The 16,711-nt window shown below is 39.7% G+C and overlaps 1 protein-coding gene across 1 annotated transcript in view; it reads left to right on the top strand.

Annotated features, from left to right (window-relative positions):
- The window catches only part of SAMSN1 (SAM domain, SH3 domain and nuclear localization signals 1), a gene marked incomplete at its 5' end in the record, with an annotated part of 38,499 nt that extends 22,029 nt beyond the window's left edge, over window positions 1-16,470 (top strand). The window contains 5 exons of the mRNA XM_084270754.1: window positions 1,199-1,316; window positions 2,727-2,878; window positions 5,185-5,391; window positions 6,412-6,562; window positions 15,251-16,470. Of these exons, the coding sequence (XP_084126880.1) occupies window positions 1,199-1,316; window positions 2,727-2,878; window positions 5,185-5,391; window positions 6,412-6,562; window positions 15,251-15,456 (834 nt within the window). The 3' untranslated portion in view covers window positions 15,457-16,470. The remainder of the gene's footprint in view (window positions 1-1,198; window positions 1,317-2,726; window positions 2,879-5,184; window positions 5,392-6,411; window positions 6,563-15,250) is intronic.
- Between the last annotated feature and the right edge of the window lie 241 nt (window positions 16,471-16,711).

Genomic DNA, 16,711 nt, shown 5'->3' with positions numbered 1-16,711 from the left:
TTTACCTTCTGCACCTTTAGAGCAACAATTCACATGACAGAAATTCAATTAATTATCTGCTTGAACATACATGTAGCATGGTCGTCCTTCCTGCAGGAGATGATGACAAGCAATACCAGCCCACTGTTTAATCTATGAGTTACGCTGCAGACTTGTTAAGCTAACAAGCACTGTCCTCATTGAAAACAAATATAGTCTTTCATTTCGATGCTATGTCTTATATGTATCCGATTGTGTCTCTGCTTCATACATGCACTATCATCTTTGCTTGACTTTGTCAGCCAACTGTTGAATAATGAATATTTCCCCAAATATAACGTAACATCCTAAGTACCTCAGGATGTCTCAGTTGCATCAGGTTATCACGCACATTGACAATGTGATGAAATCTGCTGAAGAAATTCCTTCCTTTGAAAGCTCATCGTTATTTCATTTAGTTGCTACAGCATTCTTAACTTAACTGTGACTGAAATATGGATCTTATTGTTTTGAATGGCCTGTGATTCCTGAGGTGTGATTTAATATTATAAACTCAAGGGGGCAATTTCATACACCATTAGATTTTGTGAGAGAAACTTGCATTTGTTAATTCGGAGGATTTGGAGGCCAATGTGTAGGTCAGGCACCGTGGTGAACATGGTGCTAGAACACACCGGTGCTGTACGTGTGTGCAAGTTGGCTCCTGAATGCCCTGGCTGGGTTGCCCACCTACCACCAAGCGCCCATGATCTTCAGAAGTCCAGTGCAAAACACAGCTGTGTCAGCTAGCACTTTACCATGTGCTTTCAAAATTAAACTTTATATTTCCTCCTGTGAGACAATCAGAAAAAAAACACCTTATCCGACTATCTTTGAGTTTCCCATTACAAGCTTTTCTTGCTGTGGTGGTATACTGCTGTCTTCTGAGACAGAGAATCGGTGTAGCTGCTTCAGCAGGAGTGGAATGAAGTCAGTGGGGCAGAGAAGAGACAGGGCATTTCTCCAAGATCATAAGATGCTATGGGTGGTGCTGGGCATCCTTAATACCAGGCATCAACTTCTGAAATACTTTCTCTCATAGAGTGGTTCTTAATAAAGTGTAATGGCGAGTTAATCTCAATGGTGAGTTAATCTCCAATGATTAGAAGATTTAGAAGAAAAAAACCTGTTTGTCTCAAATACATCCCTTGGTGGTTAACATCTGATTTTTATGTTAAAGAATGAAGAAGGAAAAGATGACAGTGATCCTGGTGGTGGAATACACACTGAGGTCTCCCTAAAAGCCAGTGACTCTATGGAAAGCCTCTATAGCTTGAACAGTGGCCAGAGCTCATCTAGTAAGTGCGAGATATCTATACTTCTTACTCAGTCACTGGATCGATATTGTTATTGTTTAAACTGAGATATCAGAGCTGGTGATCAAAAATGTGATAGTAGAGAGCTCTTCAGTCTGGCAGACAAAAGTGTCCTTTGATTAAATGGGTGGCAGCTCGGGCAGATATACCTCTCTCCAGAAACAAGCTGGGTATTTTTAAGCATGGAAATATTAACTGAACTAAATAAATAACATGGGCTATAAGGAACGTTGCTGGTGTACGTGCCACAGATGTTTGTTGGGGGTTATCACTTCTATGGTGCTGGGACCCATAGGGTTGCAATCATTGCGTGCAGCCACACAAACATCCTTGTGCAGGTGGTAGCATCTGTGAAGCTGTGAGGCAGACAAAGTGAGATGTCCCTCTGGGATGGTGGGTGATGGTGGCCTGACACGGTGGCTTCAGGTCATGTTGCAGAGAGACAGTCTGCTTCTCTGCAAACCCACTGAAAACACTCCCCCAACAGAGTAGTCTCGGTCGGAGGGCAGATCAATCTCTCATGAGAAGTGGAGTTTGTCTCCACCTCTCTAACCATTGCTCTGCTGTGGACATTTTCTGGTCAACAGGCAACAGCTGCCTGCAATGATGTGGCTGTGCCATCACTGCAGGCACCAAGTGAGCCCCAAGAGGGGACGCGAGCTGCAGTCCAGACCGTTTGAACTCAGCAGTTAATCTGGCCCTGAGGTGGAACCATGCACTTAAGCAATCACCTCAAACAAAACCATTTTTATGATCATTTTCTGTGATGTGATTTGTGAAAATTGTATATGGGAGTTTACTTCCAACACACTGCTGCTCGTATCTAAAAACATATTTGGATGGGATATTGCAGAGCTTGCTCAAATTTGCTTGAATTACTCTGCTGATATTTTATTGCTCTACTTGGATAAAATGACAGGCAGAAATGTTGATAAGATTAAAATTTCCCTCTGCAATGCAGGTTCCTTTGATGTTTCAGCTAGCTCTGTAATGAAATAAAATAACTTCTACAGTACTTGTTTTCATTTCTCTGAATAAACAGGAGAATTTCAGCAGAATTAATTCCCTAAATTGCACTTTTAGAGTACATTTTATTAATCTGCAGAGATAATATTTCAAAAACTCTGTGAGTAAAGGGTGTAGTCTATTAGTATCATCACCAGAAAAAGATTATTGCAGGGAATATGTTAATGAAAGGTCTCCTACTTGTTTTCTTCAGCCTGTGGTAGTATGCTTTTTACTGAATGTATTTTTCCTGGGATGTGTCAAAACCACAGAGAGTACACCCTTTCCCCAAATCTGTGCTTTTGAACACTTTCCCCTCGGTTGCTGTGCAGAATTGCATGCCTGGGCATTTGGTGCAGGAGACTTCTCAACTTAACTCTCTTTAAGGTGGGGTGACCAGCTGCTCAGATGGGACAAGCAACAGGGACAGCCTCCGGTTTGATGATGAAGTTCCTTACAATGGACCCTTCTGCGGCCGAGCCAAAGTTCACACCGACTTCACACCGAGTCCTTATGACACCGACTCTCTGAAAATCAAGGTAAGATGACCACCAGGATTTCCTCTTTTCCAGTAAGAGGGTTACTGGGTGGGAGGGGGACATCCCTTACTTATGAAGAACATGTTAAGCAATGCATTTTTAACTGTTAAGCATGTGGAACACTCTAACAGCAAGACCAATTTGCTTTTGCAATGCTTCTATAAGGACTTAGTTCAGACAATGTCACAAAGCGAACCATGACTAAAGGCTTTTTAAGGCACAAACTTCAGGTAGGTGCCTCATCATGGCTTCTACTGGATACCACAGTTTCCTCACAGTAAAATGCATATTGCTTCCCACATACTAGGTCTGGAGTGAGAAAAACACTTGAGTCTTGTAGGATGTGAAGTTGCCTCTCCAGCTTTTTCAGTCACAGCCAGGATACATCAAAAGCTCAGTAGCACCCACTGCTTTTAATGAAAATGATTCACCTTTTCATTAAGTTCTTTGGACTATGAATTTTCTCTGGCACTGAAAGCACAGCAGGGTGTCCAGGCTGTGTGAGTGAGAAAAAGGGCCTCCAGACATGGATGCAGTTGAACATTACTAAAAAGGCCCAGTCCTTTTCTTTTCTCTCCACGAACAGATACATTCAGTATCATCATCCTTCATGATTACTCACATAACTTTTCCTTCTTTGTAAACTTCTTTATACTCAGGTTATACTCACACTTCAGCATCGTTTCTTTTTCTTTTTCACAGCCTCGTCTTCTTGTTAAAACCACATCTGTGTCTCACTGCATTCTCCCCCTCTTCCTCTCTGGCCTGTACATATTACAGCCATTGCTCTGCTGGCACTTGCAGCTTTCACCACTTGTCCTCCACTTCCACCTACACCGAGGGCATTTCTTTCTGTTTAACTAGTCATCAAAGGGCAAATGTCTGCTGCCTCACATAGGTTCCTTTTTTAGTCACTGGGGTGGTATATTTTAAATTATAAACTAATAATCAGGGTTGAAATCCCCAAAATTTATCTTACAAAGCTTCAGTACTCTGAATCTGAATTCAAAGTGTGTCTGCAGCTTGGCTTAGAGCCACTGCCTAATCCTGATCTACATCCACGTCTGGAGTTCCTGAGCCTCTGTGAGTGTGTAGAATAATATCTATGCTTATGGAGCTTTAAACAAATGTTTGTTTAGTTTCCATTTCAAATGTGCTCATAGCTCTGAGCTCCATATTGTAACTAAACCAGGTCACTGGAACACAGTGAATGTCATACTTAGTTTCATACCAAAACGAGGATGACTGCTTTACTTGCTATTTCTTGACCAGAACAGAAAAGATTTGAAAGGCTTGGAGTTGTTAACAGATATTTCAACAAAATTAGTTCGATTTTTAAGTTTGCAGCAGAGTGACAAACAAAATGTGTACATGGGGATCAGCTGGAGAACTCTTTTTAAAGACTTTCAACATTTTCGTAAATTCTGTGGTAGCTGCCCAGAAGAGACAATCCAATTCTGGGATCATTCGAGCAAGTTGTGTGATTTAGAAGGAAGCCTTTTCACTATGAGGATTACTTAGAGTGACTGTTTTGCTAGGCTGACACCTTGGTTCCCACAGCGTGGCTGTGGACACGTTCACCAAAAAGCCCTCTTGAAGTTGCTGTGCTGTCACTATTTTTTGCACTTGCATTTGCGAGTACATGGACAAGTGTGGAGAGCTGAAGCCTTTAGATCTGTTTGCTAAGGCATCTTCCACTATTTTCTCAGACAACCGTGTAACTAATAGTGGGAAATTTGACAGTCCTTTGGGAAGGACTGATGGGAAGATATTAAGGGAGTTAAATGTTCTTTATTGCCTTTGAGAAGTGTAGCCAGTGGTTTTTACTGTAAAAAGGGTAAGAGTCCACATTTTGCGTAGCTCAGCTATGAGTTTTTGCACACCCTTGAGAAGCTAGATAGTAAGATTATTGTGTGGTTTGTCGTCTATTTGGAAAACAACCTCACAGAGTTCCCTTGCTTTTTGCCAAAGATTTGCCCACTATTCGTGACAAAAGTTGATTGCTGATGCAAACCCATCCCTTTTCAGGAATTAAGGGGAATACAAAAAAAAGGCAAAAGGTGCTGCTTATGCTTGCCTCTCCCTTCACAAATGTTTGGAGATAAGGATTAGCTCCACTTTCTGGAATTATTTCACTGGAATATTATAAAAGCAAAGGGGCTAAATCTGGGTAACTTTCAAAAGTTACTTCACACTGATTAGTTAAGAGTCTGTGCTGGTTTTGGTCCTTGGAGGAAAAGCTACCTATAACAAACTAGAAGTGTAAGCAGTGACATGCTTTTTTAAAATTATTATTATTTTTCTAGAAAGGAGACATTATAGATATCATCTGTAAAACCCCCATGGGCATATGGACAGGAATGCTGAACAACAAAGTAGGAAACTTCAAGTTCATTTACGTGGATATTATTTTGGAAGAGGAAGCTGCACCCAGAAAGATAAAGCCACACAGAGGAAGCAAAAGGACGAAGCCTAAAACACTGCAAGAGCTCCTGGACTGTTTGCACCTGCAGGTCAGCCAGCGCACCTCCCAGCTGTACTCATTTCATTTCCATGTACCCAGGTTTGGATGTCAGGCACAGGCAGAAGCAGGCAGGCAGGTTTCAGAGGTGTTGATGTCAGCAAAGATGTTTGTCTTTTATCTGATGTGAGCTGCTGATAGAACTGTGCATTTTACCACACCATTTGGTTGGGCTAAAAGACTCCATGCAAAGAGGCACGGTGGTGACCTGTCAAGTCACCATAACCTGACTGTAGTTGTGTGCCTAAGGGTAGGAGCTGTGTGACTGTGGACACCTCAGGGACAGGACTGAAGCCTGACTTCTGTACCAACCATAAGAATTTCAGTTTCTAGTTTCTCATGACCTTTAGGGAGAAACAGTCTCGTTGCACTCTGCTCGTGTTGTGCCTCTCTCCGTCTCCGCAACTCTAGTCCTCAATTGAGTGCCAAAGCGTAACTAGGTCATGATTTACACAACATTTTTAATAACAGCTATTGCTTTTGTGCTGATGCAAGCATTGCTTTCCCCGGAGTATGCACAGGGTTTCCTACTGCATCAACACCGAGCTCAAGGGGGACATGTGTGACACAGCATGGCTGAGGGCTCCCTCAGCTTCTCACCTTCAATTACGTTGAATGGGTCCTTCTAGCAAAGGCAGAGGACACTCTCTACCTCTTGGACCCAGCATGGAAGGCACTCCATGGGGTCACCCACCAAAAGCTCAGAAGCTTGGCAGATTCAATCATTTCTGGCAGAGCTCTGTCCTGGTCCAATCTGCCCATTCTCAGTCAGACAGCTCAGTCAAAGATGCTAGGGTGGTCAAGAGGACCCCAAGGCATCTCTGCCTCTGTTCTCTCTTGCTCTCCAATTCTCAGGGGGGAAGGTGGGTTTATGACAAAGGCAAGTTGATCAGACTAGAGAATGGAGCCCATTTCAACCTGACAAAAAAGTAAAAGACAAGAAATGGTGCCTGTCTCTCTACCAAGCATAGCGCTTGTTTACATGAGAGGATTTTCTTGTTTCTTTGTGTAGGAATATGCCTCAACCCTCTTGCTAAATGGCTATGAAACTCCAGAGGACTTAAAGGATCTTCAGGAGAGCCACCTGATTGAATTAAATATTTCGAACCCAGAAGACAGGGCAAGATTGTTATCAGCAATTGAAAATCTACAGGACTATGACAGTAAGTGTTTATCCTTGTTAAGAGACATGTGCAAGTTTTAATTGAAGAAACACATTTGAAGAAACACATTTAAAGAAACAGCAATTCTCACATTGAACTGCTAAACTATTTTTAAGTATGAAATTTGGAGTCAGAGTGTTTTCTTATTCAGATAGCAAACTGTATATGTCTTTTAGCTATGTACATGATTACTATACTAGCAACACACAAATGATTTACATTTTGTTATGCCTAGGTTCTAAATGAGTGATTTGTAGCAACTATTTCTTGAGAAATCTATTTACGGTTGGGGAAGCAACGCCCAGAGAGGTTAAGTGACTTCCCAAAAGTAACAAAGTCTATACCAGAGCAGAAAATAAAACCTCCCAAATTCTGGAGTAGTATCTTAGCCAAAGATACTACTTTTCTCAAAGTAAATCTGACTCAAGCTTCCAGAGACCTTCGGAAAGCTGATCATACAGTACATGTACATGTATAAGCATTTATCATCATTATGTTTTCTTCACTTTTTCTTTTCATTGGGAGTAAAAAAGCTAGGATACAGAACAGAAAACACTTTTCTCATTATATTTTCATGATAGTTCCATCCTGAATTCTAATTTTATATAATTTATGTCAAGTTCCTAGAAACTTCAGCTAAGCATCTACTTAATTAGACACTCAGCCAAAACAGGAGATGTTTTTCTCTTCATTAATATTCGTGCATACTCCCCACCCATCCTGAGTAATCATTTCATCAGAGGTACATTTGCAATTGAGAGGCATCTGAAAGAAAGACAAGGAGACCTGGAAAAGCAATGGCATCCTGGGATATTTTAATATTAATTCTTGTCAGCTGTCCACTTTTTCTCTCCTCAGTAGATGGTTGGTCACTTTTCATTTCTTAGTCCGCACACGTACGTGTGTATGCACACACCCGCACGCACACGTGTACCCTATGTGCATCGATCCATAAATCTATCTGTGTTTCTAAGAATGCCTTTCACTGTCTCCTCCATTCAGATCTCCCTGTAGATGTTCTCTAATCTCCCTCTTCGTGTCTTTGCTGACCTCTTTTCTTTGACTATTTGCTTGGGCTTTTTTGGCACCCCACTTGCACATGCAGTCCTTCCTGTCCTTAGTCAGCTTCCAGGGAAAGGTAAGACTCTTGCAAACATGCTGGAGAGGCATTCAAAGGGTTTTCTTTGCCCACCAGGATCAGTACTTCTTTCTGGTCTATAGCTTTGTGAGATGACAGGCTTGAAAAGGGCTTTTGAAGAGCTGTCTATGCAGAAGCAGTGATTGAAAGAGTGAATCTGAGGGGAAAAAAAAGGGTTACGTTTGCCAAGAACTGTATAACTGAAAATCATCTGAAAATATGTTCATTTTCTTATCTTGCCCTTAAACTGAGTATACATATATTTGTGTGCACTCCTACTAGCCTTGCTGCACTTTTTGCATCTTTCGTTGTGTATGTTTTTCTATACCAGTATTTAACATACACACACACACACACACACACACACAAATGCTAGATTGCAATTTGACAGTTTTGCATCATGAAAAGAAAACCCCAAAACATAATGGTTCTTAACAGACTGCATGAATATCAAACTATTCTGGAGGAGTGAGGCTATGGTTCACTGCACATTCCTTGTGTAAGAAAGCATAGCAAGCAGCCTTAGACCCCTAACCTTTTTAGAAGATGACCCCGAGGTTTTTCTTTATCTGAAGGTGTCCCATCATTTAATATGCCAAATACACTTTCGCAAGGACTAAATCTAAGAAAGCCCTTACGTATTCCATACAATGAAAATAATAAATTTACCTTAATTATCCAAATAGGGTTCTTCCTAATTGACAGCATGGGGTTAAGTCACTTCTCCAGGCAAAATAGCATCCCTGGTGTTATCTGCATGGCAGTTTAATAGCTTTAGTTCTTGCAATGGTTCTGGAAATAACAACATCAAAACTTATAAAGTGGCCCATGCTTCAAAATCAGTGATGACAGTGATGACAGATCAAAAGAGGAAATTAATATTTGCATCACATACACTTGAGATAGTTATAATCTTTCTAGAATTCAAATTCAATTAAACAATATTCCCAGAATTTATGAATACTCACAAGGACCGGAACTAAGGCGTCTTTACATACCATGCTAGCCATAAGCATTCAGTCTAATTGTGTTTCTTAAGACTCATGTATATTTTAAGGTAAGCCATGCAGACATACTTACGTGGCTTGGGATACTGTTTGAATGCGGACTGAATCAACCCCTTGCCTTACCTGCTTGCCAAAAGTTCATAGCATCTCTCACGTGACTGGTAGTGATAGAACAGAATTTAACAACCTGCTCTAAAAAGGAAGACACTAACGGCTAAAATTGATAGAAGCCATCTGTTAAGTCGTTATAACGAAAGACAGGGAGTCAAGATGATCTTGGGGATAAGCTCAGCATGAGTCTGACTTCATCTGAATCATTTGACCTCTTTGTCCTTCCATCAATCTGATTGGAAAATTGGGTTGAAAGAGCTGGGTGCTGCAGTGAAAGTGAATTCTGCATCTGAACTGTACTTTCCTAGGTCAATATATACTTTTTTCCCTAAATGTGCGTGACTCAGTCCAGCATAAATGATTTTTTAATTAAAATTGATTTTCTGCATTGCTTAGAAGTGAGCAGCATAATTACCCACAGCTACAAGGTAATCTGTTTACTGGCCAAAAGTATTCTACATGTAAGTCCAGCACTCTTCTGGGTAAAAGTTCACTTTTAAAAGCTTTGTGAAAAAAATATACCAAGGCCATAGACCGTATATACTGTTCTGAGCCCACCTTTCTCATAGAGCTTGGAAGGCTTCCAGGTCTTTGCTTCCATGAAGCATGTGTTTGCTTAATGGATGGAGCCTCGGGTATAGTCCAGAGTCAAAATGCAAGGGTTTTGAGACTCTGCTGTTCCTCAGAAGAGCCAAGCGTGGTGGAACATAGCCTCATTTTTCTAGATTCTACTATAAATGTAGTAAAACAGGATTTAATATTTCTTCAATGCGACATCTAATATTGTGAAAAGTGCAGATGTTTTAACATTATAAATTCTTTTTCTTTTCTTGGCTTTTTCTTGACATTTATTGTATATTATACTAAGTGATTTCTTCATGCCGCGTACTTGTGACTACATCAGTCATGTTGAGAATAAAGTTATAGAGTTTTCTAGCTAAAAGACCTGTAGCAATAGTTTCCACATTATATGCCCCTTAAAGCCATCAAAAATGTAGGATTTCTGGCAGTGAGAATTTTTACATCTTGCATGTGACTCAGACCTGAATGTATTTGAAAGGAAAAACTTCACCCATCTCATATGAGGATTTTAAAAATAAATTTTATTTGGTAAATGCTACCACATAGTGGATTTGAAGCAAATTTTGCTTCCTGTTACTTTTTTCTACCTTTCCTAAGAGTCCAGGCCCAAATTCACCATCTTCAGGTCCTTCACATAGCATGGCTATCCTAGAACGTCATGGTCTTGTAAGCTACTCATGACCTTCACCCCACTCCCCCAGCTCTCTTTTTCGATTTTCTGTAAGTTGATCAGACCTACATATTTGGGACAAAATGATTGGTTTCCATGAATTCAGGGCTGGGGAACTTAAAAAAAAAGGGTCTTTTTCATAAAGTATTTCTTAATAGCTTTCCATTCTTCTCCCAGATGGCTTCTAGACAGGAGATGGATGTCTGTGCTTTTGTAGGATGCTATTTTTAAAGTGAAGCAGTTGCTGGATGGTTAATGAATAAAGTAATAAAAGAAGTTTAGAACTTTCTTCTTGACTGTTTCCTGGGACACACGTTTTGGTGTGTGCAAAATAGCTTCTGTTCTCAGTGAAATGCTGTAAACGAAGAGTCTCATTCCTGAAGTCCAGTGGGTTACTTTAGTCCAAAGCTATACTAAGTTAAAGGAGAATTAGACTTCATTGGATATGCACATGCACACAGCTCATTTCCTAGAGAAAAGAAAGGGGGCATATGTGCAGTTTGGGGGATAACAGTTTATGCTTGTCACCCCATATCCACTTCCTTAGCTTACTTTTCATATTTAAGTTCTAGATCATACTCTAAATCCCAGTGCCAGTACCAGAAAAGGTTTGCTCCTTATTTATTGTACTTAGACAGCAAGATAGTAGATTGCAGGCACAACTTAGAGTTCTCAGTTGTGTTCCTTGTGTGAGGACTTAGGTGGGGACGCATCAAGAGTATCATTTTACACTGGGCAGACCCTTTAAGTAGTGGGATGATGCTATATCATGTCAAGGTCAAATAGTGCTCAAAGACAATCTCCCCTTTGGTACTGTGGTACAACTCATCGACCTGGACATAATATTTCCAGATTAACCATGGAAGCTCATCCTTACATGCATATTAGTATTTTCCACTTTTTTTCAGGCACATCCATTTGCTTCCAGATTTTAGAGACAAAAGAAGCTTCTCATTTCTATTTTCAATATAGTCTCCTCTAACATCAGTTCGGTATCCCTCCCAGAAGTGCTATGCCACTCATTTCAGTGAGTGCAGTTAAGTTGCATGCTTGTAAATACCCACAAAAGGTTTAGTCCTCTGAGTACCCAAAGGGTGGCATGTGCTTACCGAGCCATTTCAGGTTTCTCTGCTTCTTTTTCAAGAAGTATTGCCACTTACCGCTTCAAAATTATCCTTTCTGAGTTTGATGCTTTATGATTTTCCATTTCATTTTAACAATTAGGCTGCCTAACTGCTACAGGCACCACAGGTTGAGGCATGGCTTCCACGGTCTAACATCAGCCTTGAAGACACACTTCATTCTAGTTAGTTCTGTGGCAGGGGGGTTGGAACTCTATGATACCTGGGGTCCCTTCCAACCCAGACCATTCTATAATAATTCTATGATTCTAGTTACTGTATTGTGCTACTCAGTACATCATCCCTGAACCTTCTAGGAAGGCACATAAGTGACTCAGCCTAAAGCACCGTGCTCCTAGCCCAGTCCTCCTTCTGGGCAAAGCTCATGAGGGCAAACTCTCAGAGGGCATGCTTGTGATGTACGGCTTGCTACTGGGTGACCCTTTTTTTCTTTTCCGCAAGACAAAATCCAAGCTTCCTGCCACTCATGTAACTGGATGGGGGTCTGTGTGACCTCAGTGCATTCTTGAGTTGAATTGCCTTAAACCTAAGCTTAAAGTGCCTTCCTAATCAGGACTTTAAACTCATTAAAAAAGGAGAAAAAGCTGGTGAAGGAAAAAAGAGATCTATCCCTGTATGTGTCACGCACATCTATGTCATTGAACAACAAATATTGATTTCAAAGATATAAATAGCAAGGAAGATAAGTATGCATCACACATCTATTACCAAGGCTTTTTCCCAAAGTCTGAATATAATCCCACCATCTAAAGTAGCATTAGAATATATGTGTCAAAATGATGTATATCTTGGACTCTTCTGGCCATATCATAGACAACAGTGACTGAAAGCTATTTATCTTATATAAAACTGCTTTACTGTAGAAAAAGATAGGACTCCCATTTGTTGATAAGATAGTTATTTCTGATGATTCTGCAACATCTAACAGCAGTTTAATTTTACCAATTCCTGTTTTCTCTGCATTGTATCTTATTTCTGATGTCCAGAAGATTAAGACAGTAAATTTACCTTTACTAATGTGGACCTTGAACACGTACGTGTTAGAGGAAGGAAATGAGTAGAGCTGAATGTAAGAGCCAAAAGCTAAACAGAGAAAAAAAGTATAGTTTATTTTCTTCTGAAGCAATATCTAAAGCTGGATGCTATGTATATTTATAATGCTTAGTACGCTGTTCAAGTGGTTTAGTAGTTACTGGAGCGGGGAGCATGTCAAAATTTGCTTTCTATCTTTTCTTCTGAAATATGGGAGAGTTTTCTTCAACTTTTTTCTGCTCAGAATGAAAAATAGAAAATACAATATTTTCACTGTCTCAAACCCCTGAACATTTTTGGTTTTCAGCTTCTTATGTAAAAAGTTCTTCTAGTGTTAAGGGGTGAGACAGAAGTTTTACATTCCTATGTGTTTCCTAAATAGAAAGTTCTTATTCTCCTAACTGATGTAAATTAAGACACTGAAAAAATCTCAGTTCCAGCCTTATCTGTGTCTTTTTCCCTGAAGCACACAAGGAAAAGACACCGCTATACAGACCTTAGGATCTGTTTTTCACAGAGGAACTACCCAGATTATCACAACTAGTTACAGAGCACTAATATACTGACTGAAACTGTATTTTCTTTTTAATCCACTTGTTACTTGGCCTTCTTTCCACTGTAAAACAAACATAGTGGATGGAGTTTCCTCTTTGACCTTGAAAATGTAAACAGGATTAACACTTTTTAGGTCAGTGCTTGCCGGGGCAGCAGATGATGCTACAGAAGCTGATAAAAGTACCACCAAGCAGCATTAGGCTGACGAGGGGATTACAGGGGAGGGCAGGGGATCCCTGCCTGCAGCTCCGGGGGCCTGAGCTGAGCTCTGTCAGCTCACAGCAATCGGGTCCTGCTTCGTCTTGGTGCCAATGCGATGGGTGCCAGGAGCTAATGACACAGTTTAGACAAGGCTTTACAGGGGCATCTGCTGTTATTGGTGCTAAACTACTTCTGTTGCTACTAATAGCAGCAGTAATGCCTTCACCGGTGTAATGCCTTTCCTAATTCCTTCCCAACTTAAATCAGAAATCAATTTGATCTAATATTTTCCTTGCAAAGTGAGACAAAATATGTTCCATAAGGTGAGAAGGAGATCAAACAGCTACAGTTATCAATTAAATCTGATGAAAGGTGTACTCTTCCACGCAAGTGCAATTAAACATTAATTTATTTGTGAAGCTGGGATTTCTATTCCTTGGAAAGTATTAGAAGTAATTGGAAATATTTACTTATTTATTTATTTTAAAACATATGTTTATGCCTATAACCTATTCATGCAAAAATGATTGAGACATTGGATTCTTTTCTTCCAAAATCAGATTAGTTCATTAACTTAATTAGAAAACCAAAGTTTAGAAAGTATTAAATAGAATTAATCAGTCCAAACAGATCTACAAGATATCCATCAGGACCAAGAAATATTTCTCACTATATCAAAATGCTTTTTGAGGTAAATTCATTGAAATCTCACACAATGAAGACAGATCCTAACTGCTATTCCATTTCGATCATTTTCAGAGTGAAACATTTTCATTTTGGATTTTGAATTTATTCTTTGTTATAGAATATAATGCAATATTTTTTAAAGATAATAATCCAAATTGGAAACCTCTCCCAGGCTGCCAAAGCTTATCATTTCCAACAACTAAACCAACGTCACTATTAATTTTCCTTATGGAAATTTTATACTTTTGGGATTCCACCCTGGAGCCAAACTAGATTAAGATATTGATGAAGTATAAAATCCTTCATGAACTAGGACTTCCATTCTTCCTGCACTTCAATTGGGCTGCTTGAATCTGGCTAAAGTTTCAAAGCTAACTATTTAACTGTTGTGTAATAAATCAAGTGAAATAAGGGAACTTTCTTAGCAAAAGCAAGCAGGCACCATTATTTCTGAAGGGATCGATTTGGGGTAAAACCATCTGTTTCCTGTGAGATTTGTTCCTTATACATTATTTGGAAAACTAGTCAGAGTTTGAAGTAAAAATGCATTTACAGGAGAGTGATAAGGAAAAAGAAAACTATGAAAGGGAAATATTTTATATTTTATAGCTTCTTTTCTGAAGAAATTTTCTGTGGGTAAACATCATGTATTTCAGGGCCAGAAAATATGAACATGAACCTTAACCACAAGATATATCAGATTCATGATATATTCATGGTGCACAGATATATCCCATCTGCAAAGTACTGGACTGCTGAGCTTTTTTTGGAGAGGTCTCTCAATACCATCCCTGCGTTGCAGATTTTTTAGTTTCAGTAGATCAGTTTTACAGCAGCTAAATGAGGACAAACTGTTTGCAAGATAATTTGCTTCTACTTAGCTTTGGAACAGTGCTGCAAGATCGCATAGCAGGAGTTAGGCATCTTAGCTTCTCTGAGGCCTTTGTGTTTTGGAAAATAACATTCTGGATATCAAGCTAAGCTTAGGAAGTTTGCATCAGCCACCCACTCCCTCTGAAAAGCCCAGTGCTCTACAAGACCACATCTTATCACTACATCTGAGCACTTCTGAAGACCAGCACATTATATCTCACTAGACAGTGCACAGAGTAGGTAAGATGATGGAAAGACAATGTGCTATAAACGAGGCGCAGTTGGCTACATAATCAATGGCATGAGCAGGCTCTGCAGTAGATAAATGTGGGAAAGGAAAACCTGCCACCTCTGCTGCGGGCAAAGCGGCCACACATGGTGACTGTTGCACCTGTGGACAGCCTAAAGGACCTCGGTCTAAAGGATGAGGCCAAAACCTCCAGCATTCATCTCTGAGCAGCACACCAAAGGACCTCAACATCAACGTAGATGTTGGTATACTCACATAATCGTACTTTTAGTTCTTTGATGCTGAAGTTTCTGTTTCTGATAGACAAGAGATATTGACCTAGTCACGTGTGTGTGCCAACTGTTTCAACAGTTCTTCAGCATCAGTCATGTTTCTATATCTAACTCTCTCCCAGGATATTTATTTTGACATTTTTTTCCTTTCTTTTCTGTTCTCTCTAGTTGAACCACAGCAGAAGAGTGAGGGTGGTCAGGAGACGCGGAGCTTAAGTCCTCACCCTGGATTTGACAAATCACAGTTAAATGACTGCCCCAGAGATTCTGGCTGTTATGTCTCATCAGAAAACTCAGATAATGGTAAAGAAGAAGTAGACCCAGAAACCCTGCCTGACATGGTGCGGTCAATAACAATCACCGAGTCAAACTGATTCAGTCCTGCTGCTTTTCTGCAGATTTCCAGAAAAGAATCAGACTTGCCAGTGTGATGGCACAGAATCAGAACAGAAAATATTCTCAACTCCAAAAATCTACATCTGTTCGATGTATGATACTCTAGACTGTTTAATATGTGGACACTGGATAACTACGTTTGCTGATAATAACGCCATGCTTTTCTTTCCAATGAATCTACAGTCATTTCACTGAAAAGGTTTATATATGTATTTATAAATATTTGTACAGCAAATTAATTTTCTATTATAATAGAGAACTGGTTGAGGAAGTGGCAAAACATCTGGACATGTTCTTTTCTGGAACTGTCCAAGATATAAATATTATACATATTTATTTCAAGAGGACATAGCATAATCACACTGTCTCTATTTTCAGACATGTCATGCTTATTATTGTAAAATTATCCATTGACATATCATCATAATAAAAAGGTGGATACATTCACAGCCTGCTTGGAAAAGTACCAAGCTAATTCTCATTAATATTAAATCTGCTTCAGACCGTTTTTCCCCAAAAGGTATGTAGATCATCATCTCCTACACTTTATCCTGGAGGTATGAAAGAACTGTGGTGTGAATCTGAATCAAGTTCTCTGCGTTCGCTGCCTTTTAGAGAACATCATAGCCATCGGATTAGCTTACACACGGCCAATTTCTTTATTGCTGTTTTCACACCTGTTCTCATTCTTCCCAAGCATTATATGGAGAACGCAAGCTTGGAGCAAAACCAAAATCAGTATCAGTGCTATGTTTTAATGGTCATTTTTTGTGAAGCTCCTGCCTTTTGTGTGTGGTGTGATGTTCATTAATAGAGCACATGTTTGTATACAAAACTCAGAAGGTAATATATTTGTTGTGAGCTGTTGTCTTTCATGTGAGATTTTGTTGTCTTTTCCCGGAATATTTTGCACTGGAGTACACATTTTAACTGCCTGTCTTCTTTTAGAGTACTTCCTTCAAAAATAAACAAAATCATGTGTTTGAGTCCTTTAAAAACTACTTGATTTTTAATGTGGTCATTAGATTTCAAAGACTGCTCTAAGACTTAACACAGTAAATGGCAACTCCACTCAGCATTTTCATCACGCGTAACGATCTGTGTATCAAATCAATAGAGGAACTTTTTGCTCACCAGTTAGTCACACAATTTTGATAATTTAAGGCGTTCTGCATTTATGTTAAAGAGTTTCCACATGTTGCTGACAGCTTGAAAGAAAACCACTTTCAGAAG

Source organism: Gallinula chloropus, assembly GCF_964237585.1.
Source record: "Gallinula chloropus genome assembly, chromosome: 1".
In the NCBI taxonomy this organism is placed as follows: domain Eukaryota; kingdom Metazoa; phylum Chordata; class Aves; order Gruiformes; family Rallidae; genus Gallinula; species Gallinula chloropus.
The sequence above is the reverse complement of the archived record's forward strand: the minus strand, read 5'-3'. Positions and strand labels throughout refer to the sequence as shown.